General features: G+C 38.2%; 1 protein-coding gene across 2 annotated transcripts in view; it reads right to left on the bottom strand.

The window, feature by feature from the left end:
- Positions 1 to 102: 102 nt before the first annotated feature.
- The window catches only part of Ziz (dedicator of cytokinesis protein Ziz), a 77,033-nt gene continuing 55,270 nt past the window's right edge, over positions 103 to 21,865 (bottom strand). For both annotated transcript variants that reach the window (XM_045725363.2, XM_045725364.2), the window contains 7 exons: positions 19,279 to 19,460; positions 17,672 to 17,752; positions 17,199 to 17,345; positions 15,427 to 15,690; positions 15,084 to 15,203; positions 14,216 to 14,334; positions 103 to 12,465 (listed from right to left, as the gene is read on the bottom strand). In XM_045725363.2, the coding sequence (XP_045581319.1) occupies positions 12,228 to 12,465; positions 14,216 to 14,334; positions 15,084 to 15,203; positions 15,427 to 15,690; positions 17,199 to 17,345; positions 17,672 to 17,752; positions 19,279 to 19,460 (1,151 nt within the window). In that variant the 3' untranslated portion in view covers positions 103 to 12,227. The remainder of the gene's footprint in view (positions 12,466 to 14,215; positions 14,335 to 15,083; positions 15,204 to 15,426; positions 15,691 to 17,198; positions 17,346 to 17,671; positions 17,753 to 19,278; positions 19,461 to 21,865) is intronic.

Here is a 21,865-nt window from a genome sequence, read left to right as displayed (position 1 = left end):
GCTATAATTCTTATAAAAAAATGCTTAAGCTAAACGGAATTATCTATTAAAAAAAAAAAGCTTTACTGGAGGTATAACATTTAAAGTGTTAAAACAAATATAACAACACTTAGTTTTTTTATTAAATTTATAGAACAGCTGCATCAACACCGAGGCACTACAACTGACATGGCATTAACTTGTACAAATAAAATGATACTTTGGTGTTACAGATCATGTGTTAAATTTGTAAGTTTGTATAAATTTAGCTTCCACAATTATGCTAGTATATTAAGTTGAATGATAATAAACCCAACTACTTTTAATGCATCCGCAAGTATTCTTGCATAACGCAAGTATTCTTAATGCATGTATGCATCAGTTCTCACTGCTGGTAAGTTACACATGCTTTAATTATAATAGTTGGTGGCATTCTGAGTAACAATGAGTATAATACCATCATTAAAATTCAAAGGTTTGTAATGTAAATATATATAAATTATGACCAAACCACAACTCGGAAGGTAGTGAAGCGACGATGCTTCGGTCTTGATACTTGTTTGGTCTTTACACGACTTGATAATGGTCCAGGATGAACCAAAATGTCGTCACCTCTCCAGCTTCTGAGTTGTGGTTAGGTCATAATATTTTCAGCCACGTTATTGTGACTCGTCTGTATATAAAAATTAAAATGCAAACCAGCAAACAGCCAAGGGCCAACTTGAATACGAGTTAGTTATCTATCTACACATCAATACACAATGTTATTTTCAAGCTATCAAAGATTAAAAAAACAAACTTATGCACAGGAGGAAAGAAATGGCATAGCACAAGTGCATGTAGTACAGTGGAGCACTGAATTTCTGGACATAAAACTATGTAAACTAAATAAAGTAATTTAAAAATATTATGAAGCCTACAACAATTTTGAAAACTTGTTTAAATACATCATTGAATTTACGATGAACCAAAACCACTCGTGTTGATAAGACATTGTCATTATCAAGTGTTGATCTAGTATCAGATCAATAACGGGTTCAACATGTTTTATAATGTTAGATCAATATCAATAAAATTGATCCAACAATGAGATTCAATACCTCAGATTGAAATAATTGGGAAACAGAATTAGAATGTTTGGCCCTAATCTTTCTGGATTTTCAATGCTTCACTGTACTAGTGTATATATATAGATTCTTCCTCAAACATTGAGTTGAGCATTTCTCTTGTACATAACACACAGATTGGTGATCATTCAAAGTTGAGCACTTGAATATAATTGGGTGGTAGACATTGAGCCATTTGCACTGATCATTTTATTAGAATGTATCCAAGTTGTTAATTCAGATACCATTATAAGAATCCAATAAAAATAATAATTTGGCCACGTAACAATAAAATCTGTTAAAATTTCTCTAACAGAGATTTACAGAGTATTACCAAAATTCAATGCATGCTGTTATATACAGCATATAATACATAAAATATACTGTATAGAAATACAGCATTAAAATAATGTTCAGTTTTTTCCATATGTTTTACATTTTTTGAAAGAGTTTATTAACATATAATGGTTTGGCCATGTATGCAATGGTAAACAGTCCTGCCCTCTGAGGGCCCCACCCAGCAATACGTAAAATCGTTAATACTTTTTTTTTTAAGTTTTCAAAGTTTTAAGGGGGAGGGGGTACTTTTATTAGGAATTTTTCAATGTTTAGAAATAAATGCTGTAGATGAATAATAAATAGTTTGTGCATTATAATTTATGCATGGTGTCACTGAATATATGAAAAATTCAGAAATATTTAACCATATATGCAAAAGCTGAGCAATTATTCTGAATGATGAAGTGGTTGGCCAAGATGATCTCTGGCTGTTCGCAGATACGTTGGTTAGACCAATGATAAACTCGGTTCAGACTGTGGCCATGTATTTTATCAGTTTCATTATGAAGGCACAAATATAATGGTTAACCCTTAAACTGCGCAACGCGCCTGCAGGCTCACGTCTGGTTTGCGCAACGCGCCTCCGGGTATTTGTATTTTTCACGTTCCATTCAAAACTCCCGCGGCTACATGGGGTTCACATCAGCTTCCTCAGGGCTCTTGTAAACAGACGCCATCTTTAAAAAAAATCGTGGTCCACATTCCCGGGTGTGAGAGCCTCAGTAGTGTGTGAGCAACCAAGGCTGGCGCTCGCAGCATGAGCGCACAGCACTGCTGTTCAGCAAGTGACCACAGCATCGCCTAATAATGTCAAAATATATATATAAATTGTATTATTTAGTGTTATATTAGAGCCTGAGTGTGATAATGACTGGGTACAATGTTCAAATATCAGTGATTCAATGCTGTTCACGATGTTCACAGCGTTAGCCACAGCACCAGAGCATTATTTCGTTCATCTAGGAATCTTCAAATGATTTCTTAGGTTCTTTTTCAAAATAAACGTGTGGTCAATTATTCATTTACAGGAATTAGTGACCAGGATTGTGATAATAGCAGGAATGTGGTTATAATTAGCGTTGTGCGTAGTATTGTGGAAGGAGGAATTTTGATGAGGGAGGGAGGGCGAGAATTGAGGTAGCCTCAATTGTGTGTGTGTGGCTGCCACTCTTGTTTTGCTCACCATACTAGCTTAGTGGTTCACTATGGGCAACACATATGTACATGGGTATATATAGTGTGTGTATATAGTGTAAGAACAGCAACAGGAGAATGTTGAGAGGAGCTATTTTGGTGAGGGAGGTGACGTAATCGTAGCGTCGTCTGCTGTGTGATTTTTCATGCAGTGTATGGTGGCCACTGTACTGTTTGGACACAATACCGGCTTACTTGCATAGTTCTGGCAAATAAAACATGTAGATAGGTATATAGAACATGTGTAATAAGAACTATAGCAATATGGTGGGAGGAGCAATGTTGGCGAGTAAGATGTTGGAGTGAGGGAGACTGGCTGGGTGTGGCTGCTCTCACTCAAGGTGTTCTGAATGTGTTCATGGCCCATACGAGGCAGCTGCTATTGGCACATTGGCCCATACGCGGCAGCTGCTATTGGCCCATACGAGGCAGCTGCTATTGGCCCATACGAGGCAGCTGCTATTGGCCCATACGCGGCAGCTGCTATTGGCCCATACGCGGCAGCTGCTATTGGCCCATACGCGGCAGCTGCTATTGGCCCATACGCGGCAGCTGCTATTGGCCCATACGCGGCAGCTGCTATTGGCCCATACGCGGCAGCTGCTATTGGCCCATACGAGGCAGCTGCTATTGGCCCATACGAGGCAGCTGCTATTGGCCCATACGAGGCAGCTGCTATTATCCCATACGCGGCAGCTGCTATTGGCCCATACGCGGCAGCTGCTATTGCCTATACGAGGCAGCTGCTATTGGCCCATACGCGGCAGCTGCTATTGGCCCATGCGGGGCAGCTGCTATTGGCCCATGCGGGGCAGCTGCTATTGGCCCATGCGGGGCAGCTGCTATTGGCCCATGCGGGGCAGCTGCTATTGGCCCATGCGGGGCAGCTGCTATTGGCCCATGCGGGGCAGCTGCTATTGGCCCATGCGGGGCAACTGCTATTGGCCCATGCGGGGCAGCTGCTATTGGCCCATGCGGGGCAGCTGCTATTGGCCCATGCGGGGCAGCTGCTATTGGCCCATGCGGGGCAGCTGCTATTGGCCCATGCGGGGCAGCTGCTATTGGCCCATGCGGGGCAGCTGCTATTGGCCCATACGAGGCAGCTGCTATTGGCCCATGCGAAGCAGCTGCTATTGGCCCATACGATATTGGCCCATACGAGGCAGCTGCTATTGGCCCATACGAAGCAGCTACTATGCGGTGTTCTGAATGTGTTGATGGTGAATGTATATAGTGTGTGACAGTGTATAGTGTGTAAATAGATTGTATATATACACAAATTAGCATGATACATAGTAAATATGTGCTGCATATGTGTACACAAGTTTCATGCACGTAACACAGTGTCTACGGACAGTACGGATGTTGTACTGCGATATTATAGTGTACGTGTTCATTATACATTGGATTGGCACATAAAAACAATGAAAATGTATTTGGAAAGGTGCGCAAAAAATGAACGAAAATATATTCGCGGCAACTCGCGCGCCCCGCCCCGAGCGCCCCACCGCCCCCGAGAGCTTACGGCACGGGCGCACGGGGAATGATGACGTCACGCCCCAACTTCCGGACCCCATAGCAGCCAAAGTAAGTACAATTTCGACTTTTTTTTTGCATACCCATACTGAGGGAAGGGTTTTTGACACTTCAAAAAGAAAAAAGAATTTTTTCCAGAGAATTTATTTCCTGCGCACTGCGGGGGTGTCACATTTGGAGGCAACGCAGTTAAGGGGTTAAGGACCTGATTTTTGGGAAACCCATTATCAGGTGATGCATTTTAGTGTCATCAGAATGAACATCGACAAATGAAGCTAAAATGCATCGTTGGTCAACTGCTGTAGTTTTCGTTTTTGTAACTTCTGTCAACTTTTAGTAAAATTTATAACAAAACTAGAGCTAAATTTTGTTTTTTGTAGATAATTATCATATGAAAGTGTTAAAACAGTATGGCTATGCTTCTTAAAGAAGATTCAAAATGCCACTACAGTATAGAAATAGAGATAAATTGATCTATGTTGGCATCAGTGAGGATTTTATCAAGACATTTGGCATAAGGAGATAGTTGACATGCAAAGTTTCAAATTATCCTGAAGTGTTATATTCAACAAGGAGATGGATGATTAAGTGGAATACCTGTAATGCATTTTGGACAGAAAGGAGAACTTAATGAAATTATAAAGTGTCCAGCAAATTACATGGAGCTTAAACTTAGTTATAATGATTCATCCTTTCCAGCGGAAAATAAAATAATATTGAAGTGTATTTTGAGTAAACAAAACGATAATTACATGACTACTTGTACAAAAATTAAAAACATTTACAAAAAGATAAAAAATGCATGTCATAAAATATGACTTATCCCCTATGGCCTTCCTTTAACTATAATAGGAAGTGGGAAATATCATACACTTTGTTACATATTGGCTTTACATCACAAAGCCGATATGTAACAAAGTGCATGATATTTCCCACTTTCTATTATAGTTCGAGGAAGGCCATAGGGGATAAGTCATATTTTATGACTTGCATTTATTATTTTTTGTAAACGTCTTATTTTTGTACAGTAATTATGTTAATATAGATGTGTTTACTCAAAATACACTTCAATCTTATTGTATTTTCCATTAGAAAGGATCTTCTTGAGGTTATCTTGATGATTTCGAGGCTTAGCATCCCCATGGCCTGGTCCTCGACCAGGCCTCCTTTTTGTTACACATCCCCAGGAAGCAGCCCGTAGCAGCTGTATAACTCCCAGGTACCTATTTACTGCTAGGTAACAGAGGCATCAGGGTGAAAGAAACTCTGCCCATTTGTTTCCGCCTTCACCGGGAATCGAACCCGGAACCTCAGGACTACGAATCCGAAACACACTCCACTCAGCTGTCAGGCCCTTTCAGTGGATGAGTCATTATGACAATAAGTTTAAGCTCTCTGTAATTGCTTACACAAAAGAACATAGTAATAAGGTATCTGCACTTTAAAATCACTTTCAATAAATGTATGAAGAAGCACACTAAAATAGTTTTTCATCAAAATGTGCTTGTAAAATAGGAGTGCCTCTTGTATGCTGGCAAATAGTCATCAATATTGTCCCTAAAAGATTCATTTGAATTATTCCAGCTCTAATGATACAAAATCATTTAAATAGTACATTTGATCATAGTACAAAATATGATAGAGTATTAAAATAAATTTAAAAAAAATGTGACTATTACAATACAGTACTTATACACACTTTTTTTTATATTCATCACTCACATATATTAATTTGTAACTTTTGTTTGTTTTAGATATCTAATGATAGATACTCAAGTGGCTATAAAAATTGCAGATTTTGTCACCATAATTAATATATTTAAAGTTATGGCACAGTGATATCCAGTTTATTTCAAACAGTACAGATTATTGGTTCTACTGTATTTAGACTAAAAAAATATAGAATAAGTACAGTATTGTGCTATTTTTGGGGTGACAAGAAAAAGAAAAGTGTTAAAAGCCAAGAAATGCCAATATTTGGGTGAGCCCCGGTGGCTCCTTGAAGGTCTCTGATAGTATCATACTACTAGGTCCCATTAATCATGGAGTTCTATAGGCCTACTGGGGACCACAGCCAAAACCTGGCCCCCCCCCTCACAGATGTGAAGTGTGGGATGGCATTTATGCATTAATTTATTCATGAATGCCACACACACACACCCTTCACTTGGTCTTGTACGATATCTGTTTGACAACTAAAGAGGACAGCAGGTTCTATGTAGATGACCTTGTGTATAGTTCTAGCCTCAATCATCCTGGCAAGATGATCACCCTAACACCATACAATGCGTTGACAAATACAAAAGTCTTTATGGAGCAACATTAGAGGGCAATGTAGCTGATTTGCCTACACTGCCCTACCACCCATGTACACATTCGACAAAGGACATCCTCTCTGCTAGCCAAGTGCTTATGATGGTTGAAATTGTAAACTGCTACAGTAGCCTTACTAGAAACCTTTCCACTTGCTGTCAAGAATTCTGAAGAACATCACTATCAACTGTCAGTATGCTCAAATGGTTGTCAAGTGAAATCGGTGCACTTTTGACACACTCCAGTCATGCCTATCCCGGTTACTTTCCCCACATTCTTTTACTCACAAAAACATGACTCAGCTACACCTATGCTGCCACCACCAAATCATTTAGTCAAGTCTGGCAAGTCTGCTGGCCACCAGCAGACCCTCCTCCAGAATTGCCTGTCATTTTCTTTCATCAACAAGTTCCATCTCCAGCTCTAAGCCCTATGGCACCTACTAACAATACAGACAATAACAACAAAGATGTTGACATGGAGAGTTACTAAACTGATATGGAATGCACTGTTCACAGTTGATTCCTGGACCAATGGAGGGAGAGAACAGGTTCAGTAGTACTCTACAGGTAGAGTACTGTAGATTCATTTGCTGTGGCTGCCCTTACAGCACAGCATGATTTAGAAGAAATGAGCAGCAGCTCCCAACAAAGGCCAGTCTAGTCTCATCCCTGAGCATGTAACAATATGAAGACGTAAGATTCAAAACCTGTCTGCAACAGAAAATCTATCAAATTAACTTTTTAAATTATCTAGAAGGTACAGTACAGTACTGTTCAAAATCTCAAAATATATGTATTGCTACATTCATACATAGCATTAGAGGAAATCTATAACTAGCATTTCATACAAAATTGCTGGACAAAACTTGATAACTCAACCTTCTGCCGAGTGGAACAATGTTGGTCTGACAATTACATGAAGGTATGTATTCTATTAAATGGCCATGAGTTAATTTTGCACATCCAATAAACAAGACATTTTCCTCTTATTTTGGTGGCAAGAGGAAGGCCATAGAAATAAGTAACATTAATAGTACAATATACAGCAGTACAAATAATTTTATGGTTTCACATTTCCCATCAATCATAGCTAGAAAGCCTTTTAGGCTTATCAAAATCTGCCTAGGCTAGCTACTGACCTTCCCCATAATGCAACTCAAAAGAACCCAAAGCATTATTCCTGGATTTGTATTTACTGACAGGGCAGCAGTGGCATCAGGTAAAAGAAAACACACTCGAACGTCTCAATCCTGTGTGGGAATTGTACCTGGGACTTTTTGGTTGTGAACCAACTGTACTAACCATCTAACATACTAACAGTTGTAGATCATGTTATGAAAGGGTATGAATCGGTAAGAAAATTCACTTCTGAAAGGTTGTGCAGAATCTGCTATAGTTGTTAAAATTTTGAATTATCAGTTAAATATTATTTTTTTACAGTGTGATCTGTAAGTTCAGTACCTGAGGTACTTTTTAGAAGGTCTATTGTTAGAGGTCTGAGGCAGCCTCCAGACTCACCTCCAGGACAGTGCCCTTGATACTATTTGTGTATCCCTTACTGAAATCAGCATTGCACTCCTGGCCTAATTAATTAGTATGAAGACAAAGTGTTTTCAGATGATCTATTATGGTATTTTATTATTAATGAGTAATCAATCAACATTCCCTTATTGACAAATGGACTTTGAAATTATGCATTTAATTTGTTCCCACACTATGTATGCACATCATCAGACATTTGCATTTAATTTTCATACTTTGCATACACATTCATTGACAAACAAAAATCAATAAACACAAATTCCTCTGTTCCTTTCTAAATAACCAAAATGAAAACCCCTAGCTGTCCTGGTTAACAGGCATTTAAAAGTAGTTACTGGTACAAGTTCTATCACAAATCTGTACTACTTTTTAGTAGTACTACTAGTAAATAGTACTACTATTTCTGTACTAGCACAAATTGTATTACAATACACCTTGTCATATCCAAATGCCCCAGTAATGAGGGTCCTTCAAATGTGAGTATGGCTAAAGTTAGATTTTCCTCCCCATATTCTACTACATGAAAATGATTTGGGAACATGATTTTAACTTTAGCTACCTTAATATGAAGTGTAGTCTAATAGGCAATGAAAATGTATACAATATTATGTAGAAAGTAAGTTGTGGAACTTTGTTGTATATCACAATATTCATTATGCACCAATGTAATATGTGGGAGCAAAGTTGTGTATCACCATCTCTGTTTTTGTTTCCTGGTGGTACTTGCTATATACACCTACTTCTTATAGAGGTTATACAAATCCTAAACTGTTGTGACTCTTTAAACAAGAAACTTGTTTTTATTGTGTTATATTCAGATTTTCTTAATTTATTCATATAAACATTAATGCAACTTTACTATATGTATGGTATTAATCAAAAGTTTATGGAAGGAGACATGATCATTTAGGCTGTTCTCAGGTACATAAAAAATAGAGGGTAAGCTGCACATTGTCTAGTCTATTTTCATTGCCAGGTATTGGTTGGCTATCTTGAGGTTATCTTGAGATGATTTCGGGGCTTTAGTGTCCCCGCGGCCCGGTCCTCTACCAGGTCTCCACCCCCCAGGAAGCAGCCCGTGACCGCTGACTAACACCCAGGTACCTATTTTACTGCTAGGTAACAGGGGCATAGGGTGAAAGAAACTCTGCCCAATGTTTCTAGCCGGCGCCCGGGATCGAACCCGGGACCACAGGATCACAAGTCCAGCGTGCTGTCCGCTCGGCCGACCGGCTCCCTAACCAATGTAATTGTAATTATTCATATTCTTATTGTCTTTATCTTTATTCTCCACAATGAACACTCAAATTTTATGTAATAATATTTTTGAATAATAACTACATATTCAAATACACATTCGTATTGATTCCAGAGACATTTGTTGAAAAATCATTACTAATTTAAGTAGACATTTTCAGTAAAATACAATGATTTTCAATGTTAAAAGTCCCTCAGGGCAGGGATATCCCTATCTATCTTGGCCCAAATCAAACTACACACTGACTATAGGTACACTTGAGCACAGATTAAAAAAATGATGGATCTGGGATGCATTCATATATTTGACGATGAGCTGAATGAAGTTATCCCATTTAAATATTGTACAAATCTGGGTATGAAACACCTGGATATGACAACTTGTACTGCTCTAGGACATTTGTTATTAAGGAAGACAAATCTCAGTACAGTGTTTCAAGACGAGTAAAATCCTTATACAGGACTGGAATTGGTCTTCCTCTATAGCTGCTGTTCTAATGAAAAGTGTAGCTTTTAGAATCATTAGGTTAGTCATCCAACTAAACACTGACTACTGAGCAACTAACCTTTCATTATTTCTAAATATGTTAGGTAATGTCATAAAAATTTAGTTTGACCATTATATAAACTTCTTCAAAAAGCCTACTTTAACATTAGTTCACATTCAATTGCCAATGTTTATTGTCAATGCAAGACCACATATTTCAGAGGGTTTTGTGGCATATATATCAATAATAACAAATAAATGAGTAAGACATATAATAAAAATGAGTACATTTTCTTGCACTGCTCAAAGAATATTACCCATTAGAGAGCATTAACAAATATTGAAAGACCAAAATATATATCCCTTATCATTTGATACAAAATTAGTCTAGCTTTCTTTGAATCTATACGTATTTCTGCATTACATTTGTGCATCGTTTGGATACTTTTAGAAGAGTCAATTCAGATGTCACTACATACACCACATGTTAATAATTAATATAAAATACTGTTTGACACTAAGCATTAAAAAAAACTTCTCCAGCACTTAAAGCCAGTACCACATAAACAACAATTAATACATAAATGTATGTTCATAGCACCATTAGAAAAAAAAAAATTAGGTACACATACTGGGCACAAATATACTTTCTTTGATATTAAGACATGCTGTAATAGTATCATTATTATTTCTTAAGATAATGAACCTCAGTTTTCATACAACAAATGCAATATGGTTCGATACTACTTAAATAACCTTTCACCTATAGTACTATTATTCACTAGTAAAATCAAATAGCAAAAATGTCATATTTGAAATTTTACTCATATTGTTCAGATTAAAAATATTAATAGTTCAGTTAACTGAATAATCAATATATATATTGCTAAAAGCTTTAGCATTTATTGTTTTAAGGCCCCAAGAGACTAAAGCCACTGTCAGTAAGTTCAACATGACTACTGATTGGATGTCAATACTACTGTCAATACTGTCTGAATATTATTGCCATTCTCTGATATATCTACAGTAATTCATAGTATTCTATTAAACACCTAGAAATCAGACAATACATCTTATGCAAAAGCTGTTTGAGAGATTCAAAAATAAATATATTTGGAAAAAAATTAATATTTTTGATAAATATAATGTACAGAGATTCAGTGTTTGAAAAAATATTTAATAATCAAATACACTGCATTTACTTATCAGGAAATACTACAATATTTTGTAATTAAATATTAAAATAGTATTACTTAATCAAATCAGTCAAAGTCAATAATTGCAGTGTAACTGAAGATAACGGCTGGATATTCCTGATGTATCAAAATGAATATTGATACAAAAAAAAATTAGGGAGGCATAAGGCAAATATCAGCGATAAATTTCTTTAAATACAGTCTTAATACATTATTTAAATACATTACTTTCTGGAAGTATTGAAGGCAATATTTCTAAAAGTTTCAAAAAGACTAATAAAATACAGTACCTAAAAAGTGTCATAAATAGCAACCTCTAAAAGTGTAAAGACTCTAATTTGTTAATGGGAAAACTGCCAGCATAAATAATTATATTTATAATTTTTTCGAGTTTCCCTATGCAGTAAATTTTACACATAATGACATGCCATAAAAATTTTAAAATATTAATCCAGCCAAACTAATCTTGACTGATCGCATTATACCAAACTAATCTTGACTGATTGCATTATAGAGTTTTCATGAAATAATACTTATTAGCTGCCTGAAAACTCCTTGAAGCAATGAGATGTCTATTGCACACTATGATTGACATACTCACATATAGGCATACACTTAATGTATAACAGCATATACTCTGTCTTTATAGCCAAGGTTAAGATCTTCCTTGTTGATAGGCTAACTCTGATGAATAGACTCTGTAATAACATCTAATAAAAAAGTAGATAATTTAACTTATAACATGTATGAGATTCGCCAAAAAAGTTAAAAACCTTTGTACACTGCTACGTACTCACCGGGCAATGTCATATCATAATAATAATAATAATGGCACTAAAATTCCAAGTCAAAATCTTCTCAACCTATTTACAGTATTAAGTTTATCCATGGCACAGTTTTTTGACATCTTGAGAAACTTAATACACATATAAAGGAGCCATAATTTCCAGTATCTGATTTACTTTCCATATCAAAGTTAACAACTATCCACCTATGGTTAAAATCCTCCCATTATAATGCCTTTACCCTGCTTGTAGAAGTTCAGGTACGTGACTATGCTTCAAGATCTAAGAAGTAAACACTATGCAAGCTTATAAATTATTCAGACCAATATCCCATTTAATTCTGGCATAGAACATCTGAAATGATAATTTCACACAACTTTGTCACATATATATCAAAGGCATGTTTATCAATGTTCAATAAATTCTTATGAAAATTCTATTAACGTCAATAAAATTTGTATATCTACACTGATTACCTTGGCAGTATGACTTCATGCATTGCTGGCTCCTCCAGGTGAACTTATCATGCTGAGATAGTGCTGTGATGACCTCTTCAAAACACTGTCAACAGCAATTTGAGCTGCCAGTAGAGGCTCGCTAAGGATAGATGAAAGCGACTGCAACAGCTCAGAAAAATTACTCTCTAAAGCCATTTGGTATTCATACTGATCACTATTTATAACTAGACTGTTCAGATCCAGAGCCTCCTTACAAGTGCATACAAATTCTCTGTTGAAAAAGAAAAAGTAGTCAACCAACATAACATGGAAATAAAAAATACTTAAAGTAAAATGAATTATCCACTAAATTAGTAACTTGCAATTTTTATCACAACTCAATTTCTATTCATACAGAACTACAAGCATAAACTTTAACAAGAAAGTGTCTGATAAACTTTTTAAGGGCTAAAGTCACTGAACTTTTTAATTCACTAGAATAATTTCTTCCTAAAAATTCTAAACAAGATGTTGCTGTGCAAGTTAATTTCCATTTAGATATTCCCTTTCTTCCAAGGTTAACTTCTTTTCTGAGCAGAGGCCACTTGGTTGTTCCATCAGACAATGTCCAGCTAACCACATGATACTGCAAACTCCAGTCTCTGCCAGTGTGAATTTCCAAATCCCATTGCAGAATGTTATGTTGTTGTTATAGATTCAGCTACTTAGAACAAGTTCCAAATAGCATGGGCTATGGTGAGCTCGTAACTTACCTGGTATAGGAGCGGGGCAAGTAGCACAGGCTAAGGTGAGCCCGTAGTGGACTTAATTAGCACAGGAGCGGTGCTGTGTCCCCCATTGCAGAAGGATTCTTTTCTAAATGCCCCTACCAGACCGAAACAGAAGGATAGATGACACTGAATTATTATCAATCTAGCCCTGAATCACCATCAGAAGGTACATGCCTCTCCATTTAAAAACCTACTTCCAGTAATACTTTAAAATAAATAAACTGCCAAGTATTGCTCTGCTATTCCTAACAACCAATAAATAGTTGTCTAGTTTGTAGATGCCATCACAAGGTAGCAGCACCGGTATTGTAAACAGTCATGTGATTAATCACGCTCACTGTCTCCCAGACTCCATACTTATGAAAGTCAACTTCGGCAGCAAAGCACATTTTCTTTTTGTTAAGTGGCAGTTGAGTCATTCTAAGACTATTCAGTCAATGGCCCACTACCAGATCCGCGATCATGTGGGTTGAGCTTCTGTTGCCTCGAGGAGGGCTCTCCATCAGAGATTTCGTCTTCAGGCTCCTTGGGATTCAGTCCTTGGAGGCTTCCATCTCCGTTACTAAAGTCCTATCCCAGTGCATGGGATGGGCTCGGGCTTTGTGGGTGATCATTACCAAGCTTGTCAAGCTTGTGGGTCTCTGGCAATGGGTCATTCAAACATAAAAATCCTAGAAATTGTGAGCGTTGATTGTGTTAAAAACCATTACTGACAATTTGACAAGCAGGTTGTGGACCATGACCCTGGACAACCTGGGCCATGACCCTGAGCAGCCTGGGCCATGACCCTGGGCAATGACCCTGGACAGCCTGGGCCATGACTTTGGGTAGTTATGGTCACTAACTTATAGTGGCTGTATAAGTTAGGGTTATAGTTTGTCTTGTTTTCCTCTTTTTCATTATTTATTTCCTTCAAGCAGTGATTTGCTTTGTTTTGTGTAATTTTCTGGTTAGTCTTCTTCAGTTTTGGGTGGATTGCTGATATCCAATCTCTCCTTCCTCCAGGTCTGGTCGAGGTTTCAGGTTAAGGTCTGGTCGATGACCGGGCCGCGGGGACACTAAGCCCCCAAAACACCTCAAGGTAACCCCCACATTTCTGAGAGCTCCAGATTTTTGTTGTGGGTCTTTGAAGCCTGGCACGATTCTATAAGATTTGATTGTACAAGTGAGCTTAAGCACTGATGTTACAAAGAATACCTTCCCAGAAATACTTAACTTGTCAAGTATCATCCTAACAAGTAATTAGCTTACCTGTATACATCCTTAAGACGTAGTACTTGATTCATAGGGTATGAGGCTGAATGAGACTCATCGAGGAAAGTTGAAGCATATGCTAATGGTCCAGCATTTACTTGGACACTGATACTGCCCTGTAAACAATATTAAGATATTAAGAGGGACAATTTTTTATTAATTTTTACTTATTATTATTATTATTATTATTATATATATAATATAATATCAGTTCCATATAAACACAGCCATGAAGTAAACAATAGCAATGGCCCCCAGTGGAACAATCATTCCAGGGTCTGCCTGGAATGACCACTGAGCATAAAATATAAAATAGAAAATGGGTACAGTCAGAGGAATGCACAGCAAACAGCACCAGATAGGTGAGAGAGGTGGAAGGCTGGCCAACACCCTGGGTGACCTGTACCACCTTCTGGTGGCAGTCACGCACATCATAATTAGTTACCTAGAGTTACAGTACTTAGTTGCAAAGAGAGAACTCTGTCTAGGAAAGGATGATTGGGCACCGATCCTAAACTGTTTTTATAGCAGTACTAGTACTTGAAAACATAGTTATAAACCAACGGGTTAAAGCCGAGTACTGTAGTTAAACAGGAGAGCTCTGCGCTTGTTAACAAGAGTAGGAAGCCAAATACTTAAGATATTCAGAAAATGTCAACAATCTATTGTCAGTTGAAGGGTAAGAGCAGCATACATATTACAGACCATTGCTTTAGTAGTGATATCGCAGATCATATTTGCAATTCTGTTCAAGAACAGTAACAACAAAATTTAAAACTTAAATAATCACTAACATAAATACAGACAAAAACTAATAAATTAAATGGTACAAGTACATGCAAAATAGTATGCCAGTGCATAATACCTGAAGTTTGAGTTGAAGTTTCTTTATATCAGTTGGTTTCTTGTTAATAATCTCCAAAAGTTCCTTAACACGACTTTCCATTTCATCTATTGCTACTTCAATTGGAGACATTTCCAAAACCTAGGAAAATAATATTACTTTATAATATATTATATATGAAATACAAACTGGTTGCATAGAATTAAAAATGCTGTACGAGGTCTAAAGCATGTGCTTGGGGGTACCCAGAGCATAGGTTCAAATCCTCCTCATGGCTCCTACTGATTTTCTCAATGATACATCACATTAATGTGATATCTTTGTGCAAAATAATTTAGATACGTAAATTGCAAAAAGTCCTTACTTCTGTATCAACAATCAGATTTCTCTTCTTTACATATGGAAATGTATAATCTGTCTTGACGATAACTCTTCTCTTCCATTGTTCCTCCAACTTGCCATGAGCTTTGCCTCCTTGTGTAAATGGCGTTTCAAACATAAATGTGTTGATATTGTTGTTACGGTCGAATTCATTCTGTCGGTTTACTCGCTCCTCCTCCGGGAAGTACGGAGACACATGGGTCACTTGGATGTAAGCATAACGCGATTCCAGTTCATCAGCTTCAACCTGGAAAAAACCCAGCGTTGAATGTAATGAAATGCCATTTTTTGGATGAGACCCGGAGGCTCCCCGGAGCTATCCAGGCTGATATGCTAATGTCAGACTTTGGCATCAGTCATGTGAATGGAGTTCTGTGGGTCTACTGGGGACCACGAGCCAGAACCTGGCCCCCTCAGAAGAGGAACGAGAAGCAATGGCCTATAGAAACCCCCATGTGGTTGGAAGCATTCTATGTCTGCCATCGACCGGGTCAGGCACCCAGAAAGGTAAACATCCCAAAACAAACCCCTATTCTGGTGAAAATTGCTACGAAAAGCCAAACAAGTGGATAGAACTCCCCAAACAGAAACGGGCAAATGAGTATGACGTCACACGTCAGACATCCCAGGTTTCCTTCCTAGGGAAGGAAACCCTAGGCGCATACAGCCCGAGTACTGAAGATTCACTCCTGGCTCACGCACCACCTAGAAGACAGTCACCACACACAAGGCACAGTGCACTGTGCCACTGGAGCCAGAGCACTGGAACCACTGGAGCCAGAGCACACGATCATTGCCTATAGCATCAGTCTCAGAACCGAGAGATGGATTGCCGGCTCGAGGGTCTGGGGCTCCCCCTTTCCCCTACCAGGGAGGGGGGGGGGAGCTACACAGACAGCGGTGCAGCGACGTGTGATGTCATACTCATTTGCCAGTTTCTGCTTGGGGAGTTCTATCCACTTGTTCGGCTTTTCATAGCAATTTTCACCAGAATAGGGGTTTGTTTTGGGACGCTTACCTTTCTGGGTGTCTGACCCAGTCGATGGCAGACACAGAATGCTTCTAATCACACAGGGGTTTCTATAGGCCATTGCTCCTTGTCCCTCTTCTGAGGAGGCCAGGTCCTGGCTTGTGGTCCCCGGTAGGCCCACAGAACTTCAAACACATGACTGATGCCAAAGTCTGACATTAGCATATCAGCCTGGATAGCTCCAGAAAGCCGATGGGGCTCCCCCCAAAAATATACCATTTTCAAATTAGAGAAGTCTATATAATTTATTAACCATGATGCTTACCAGCACTATCTTCAAGTGCAGATACATAGCCAGCCATAAAACTACATATCAATATCTAACACACTGTTTCCAGCAGTAAAGTGAGCCAATGCATATTTCTCTTGTTATATTTATATCATTCTCACTATATTTCATATATCATGTATGCATAGAATGATCAATAACACTTATCACATTAATGCTGCAGTTAAGCACATTGAAAGGTGAGGGAATTCTAGCATTCCCTCACTTTTCAATAAGGTTACTTGCGGCATATCCAATATGTACAGAACAGGAACATGTGTGACTGAAGCACAAGAACACAGCTAATTACTACTGCCCATCAACAGGCTCTGCTCAAGAACTGCCATTGAAACCTTGCAACAAGAACACACATGTGATAACTTCCATCTAATCTAAAATGTCATATATGCCACTGCATATAGCCCAATTTGCTTCACAAAACAGATGTAATACTTACAAAATTTGAATCCATAATCATCTTGACAGCTTCCTTGCCAAACTTGTCACAATACTGATGGTAGAGACGTTCAGATATCTCTGCTAATGATGTAACTTTGGGCTCCTTATATACATACTCCTTCCCAGCTTCTTCTTCAAAGTAACTCTGATAAAAATATGCAATTTATATTCTCTAAATACATTGTTACCTAATTTAGTATACAGTACTCAGATTTTTTTAAATATGACAATAATGAAAGACAAAACAAAAATGTTTCCATTACTATAAAATATTCTGTTTCCCACACTGAAAAGTTATATCAGCTGTGAAACAGTTTGGATTATTATTACTGGTCAATGGTGGGTGAACAGGTAATTTTTTGCCTGGTGGGCAAAAAGTGTCTCTGTCAAGGGCATTAGCTATGAAAAGTCACATCATAGTACAAACACAATGCAAATACTTAAAAATTAATACATAAGAAATATACTCACAGGTCCATAAAAGACAACTCTGTAGTAACGACCAAGTAACCTCTTTTGTGATGCATTAACTTCAACCACACGTGAATAGGCCTAGAAAGCAAGAAAATTATTAAATCATGTGCATTTTAGAAATTGAACTGGAAGAGGGAAAAAATAGATTGCAATGATAAGATTAGTTTTTATAAAGAAATCACCAGGGAACTGAGACTGTACTAATATTCATTGGTGGTAAGTACACATCCTCAGAGAATAATGAACCGGTAATCCATTAGGTAAATGAACAAGACTTAATGTATAAGAAGGCTGATGAGAAAATGAACTTGCACCTTACTAGGGGAATGTTAGAGGCAAACAGGAGCTCAAGGCCCCACTCAGTAGGAAGTGCAGAAATCAAACCAACAAGTTATTATGCCCCATATCCCAAAACTAGTGTACACAGCCCAAGACAAAAATTAAAAAATGCACAGGATCAGATGAGAAAGGTGTAGAGCTGGTTATTATATGTCCAAATTAATATACATAGCATTTGTAATCCTGTTTAATAAAGGAATAATACACGAAGGGCAGAAACAGCCAAACAAATCAACAGCAGCAGCAGCACACAACCTAAGCATAAAGTAAACAACTCTGCCTTCCACTGTGCTTCATGGGCAAACAGTTTAACAAGGCACAGTATTTAGAGTGCCACACTAGTGAGCACAAAGAGCTGCACATAGAATTAAATGCACAAGAATCAATAGTGAAGCAGCCAATTCAGAAAATACTGTACTTGCTCGAAATGACACACTATTCTAAGTAGGTGAGGCGGTACCTTCAATGTGCACTAAAAGCACACCGAGCCCCAAAAGCACTGAAATTTACCATAAACACATTGGGTACAGTGAAGAAAACCATGCAAAAGTAAAGCTGGGTAAGTACACTGTTAAGTTCCACGAGTAATCATACAAATTCGCATACGAAGATGATATATAATATGGTTTCCCACTGCCAGGAATAGGAAGCTTGAGAGGGAAACCTCGATATGCCTAGGCCAATGACTGTAATGTAACCCACAAACACTTGCCTAACTATTAGGAACCTAGATACTGATAAATGACAAGAGGCATCAGGTGTAAGGAGACATGCCCAAATATTTCATCTTGCCCAGGAATTGACATTGGGACCATTTGGTTGTTTAGCAATTGTGCTGACAACTGCATTACAAGTCACCAATAACAAAATAAAATAAATATTATAGACAGGATGAGCACCAATTCATGTACAGGCAGACAAGAGAAGAGAAGGGCAGGAAATTTTTACATGCCTGTCAAAGAGCAAAACAGAAACTACAAAAAAAATAAAGAGAACCCCAAGAGCCAGGTACCAATCACGAATCGAATCTGGTAGTGGGATCCACTGACCCTATTATGGTGATGGTAGTGATACCTGGAAGGATTAGTGTAGCTTGCATCTCCTAACAGTAGCTTGCAGTGTATGAAAATTCTTGAAATCTACCAAGATTGACAGTCTTGGTATTTCAAATTTTCCCTTGGAGGGAGATTGTTAACAGTGATTTTACACACAAACAAAATACATCAAGATTAGAAATATAAAAATTATTCAGAAAAGCTTCTAACCTGATACAAATGAGAATAGCACTGGACAAGTGCTGGGTAGTTGCGTCGTGCCTCATATATGGGAATGAGGATACGGTAAAGATTACCAAGCAGTTCATATCGCTCTGCTCGTTCAACCATTCCACCAGCTAACTCCAGTTGATTGATTAATGAGTCCATTGTAAACACAGTGTCCACTAAACCTGGAAAATTTAATGTAAATTTTAATTTATCATTATGTACCTGATTAAGCCATGTTAGCATAGAAAGTTATTGCTTTTAAAATTTATAGCAAAACTGAATGCTGTACAAACATATCTAAAACATTACTGAATATCAATAGATGAATCTTGCCTATTAACAAAACATTAACAAATCAAATGTTTAACGTAATGAAATGCCCTTTTCTGGTGAGTCACTCGGCAGCTCACTGAGGTACTGCACTGGGGCTGCCAAGCCTTAGGGAACTGTACTAAGCTGCTAAGATCCACTTCTTGCCTACTGGGAGCTAGCACCCTTTAAACAGGGTAAGTAGCCAACAACACGTTGGACATCCAGGAATTCCAAGCCCAGATATTCACCGAGAATATATTGGCAAAGAAAGCGAACAAAGTAGAAAATTTCTGCAGATGGGTCAGTCAGGTGAAAAGTCTGGGAGTCAGGTATAAAACATATGGTCTGAAGAGGTACAAAAGAGGTACCCCACTCTGAACACCAAGTTGATGAGAATGTGTCAATATGCATTCCATAAATCCAGGGAAAATGAATCAAGAATTACTGTTGGAGACCAGCACACCAAATCACACATTAGAAAATACGTGAAATGTGAAGATGTGAAAATGTGAAACCACTTCAGGCCAAGAGATAGACAAAGTAAAGCCTGCCTGTAAAGCACCAAGGAGAGAACTGGCCACCTAGCTGTCAATGGACAAGCAGGAAGATCAGGTGCATGGTAAGTGTCTCATCAGTGCAGATACAGACCCCTGATCTTATAGCTACTCAGTGAGGGGAAGGCAAAAGTCATGCAAGATAAATGCCTAAATACCTCATGCAACCTAAATGCACCCTTTGTCAGTGCCAGACAAAACACCTCAAAAAGTGAACAAGATGCAAAAGGTACTGAAAATTGCCAGAGATCAGCACTTTCCATCAAAAATAGTTTCAAAGGGGCAAAAGCCCATGAACCACCAAGAAGCAATATACCTTGAAAAGAGGTTGCCGAATCACAACTAGACAATAACCTCGAGGGGGAAATACAAACCAATCACTACACATGATAACCTTTGCCAAAGAGGTAAAGCGAACTGTAAACACAGGGCACTTGCAAGGTGAATGGCACTGAGCACACACATGAAGCAAAATATGGAACTAATATCAAGAATGAAACATTTATTTTAGGGATAACCAATACCACTTATCTTATAGCTAGAGGATGACAGTGGGCAAAGCAAAGAAGAGTGCCTCTGGTCGCAAATTGGCTCATGAATAGGCTAGCTGGCTGGCAACAATTTTGCCATGGTAACAATCCTTTGCATTGTTTTTATCAAGGTTACAAATTTTTCTTATTGATTGCTTATTTTGAAGCATTTTGGCTTTCAGGTTAGTAATTTTCTTAGTTTTGTGGCACTGATCCCCAGGCTCCCTTTTGCCTCTTTGAGCAAGCCAGAATCTGGCCCTGGTCCCCAGTAGGGTTGACTGCTTCCAGGTTGTAGCATCAGGGTGCTATGAGTAGGCCCTCAGAAAGAGGCATTTCATTACATTCAGTGCTGTATTTTTCTGGGATTTGGGTTAATCTCCGAACCCCAAGTTTCCCCTCACCTCAAAGAGAGTGCCAGATTCTGGTCCAGGCTCTCAGGTCTCAAGAGGCATGGTATGCTTCTCTAAGGCCTGGCAATCCTAATGCCATACTTACAAGGAGCTACTGAGTGGGCCCACCCAAAAACTATACATATATAGTATTTGTTTTAACAGCCTCTAATCAGAAGAAAATTAATGATCGTCTAAATATGTATAGAAGACAGGCAAGCAACCCTATGAATTCAACCCAAGCTCTGGGCAGAGGGAATACAATCACAAGTGCCATTTAAATCCTCACATAATTATGAATACAGTACTAGTATATAAGCAAAATTTATTATGCAAATTTATTTGTCTTTTCACAGCACAGAGCAAGGGGTCAAAGTTCTCTGTAACATATGTTACTGCAAGGCGAAAGAAATCAAATTTCCAATCAAATTATCATAGCGGAATCTATCTCAGACTCTAAGTTCGAAGTGCGATGATTTAGACAGCCATTAAAAGCTTAATGCAAATAAGTACAAAGCCTGATAATACTTTCACCAAACATAACAGACTGAAAAATTACTGGTTATCATAGTTGGTGAAGGGAGATTGTAGGGAATTTAGCTCAAGCCATCATGGAGAGACAGCCCAACTATTACAGTACAGTAAACAAAAAAAATGTCATTACACTGAATGTGATAAAATATTCCTTTTCTGGGGGGAGCCCCGTCGGCTCCCCGGAGCTATCCCAGGCTGATATGCTAATGTCAGACTTTGGCATCAGTCATGTGTATGGAGTTCTTAGGCCTACCGGGGACCACGGCCA

This window comes from Procambarus clarkii, chromosome 57, assembly GCF_040958095.1.
Source record: "Procambarus clarkii isolate CNS0578487 chromosome 57, FALCON_Pclarkii_2.0, whole genome shotgun sequence".
Taxonomy (NCBI): Eukaryota; Metazoa; Arthropoda; class Malacostraca; order Decapoda; family Cambaridae; genus Procambarus; species Procambarus clarkii.
This window is presented reverse-complemented; position numbering and strand designations above follow the sequence as displayed.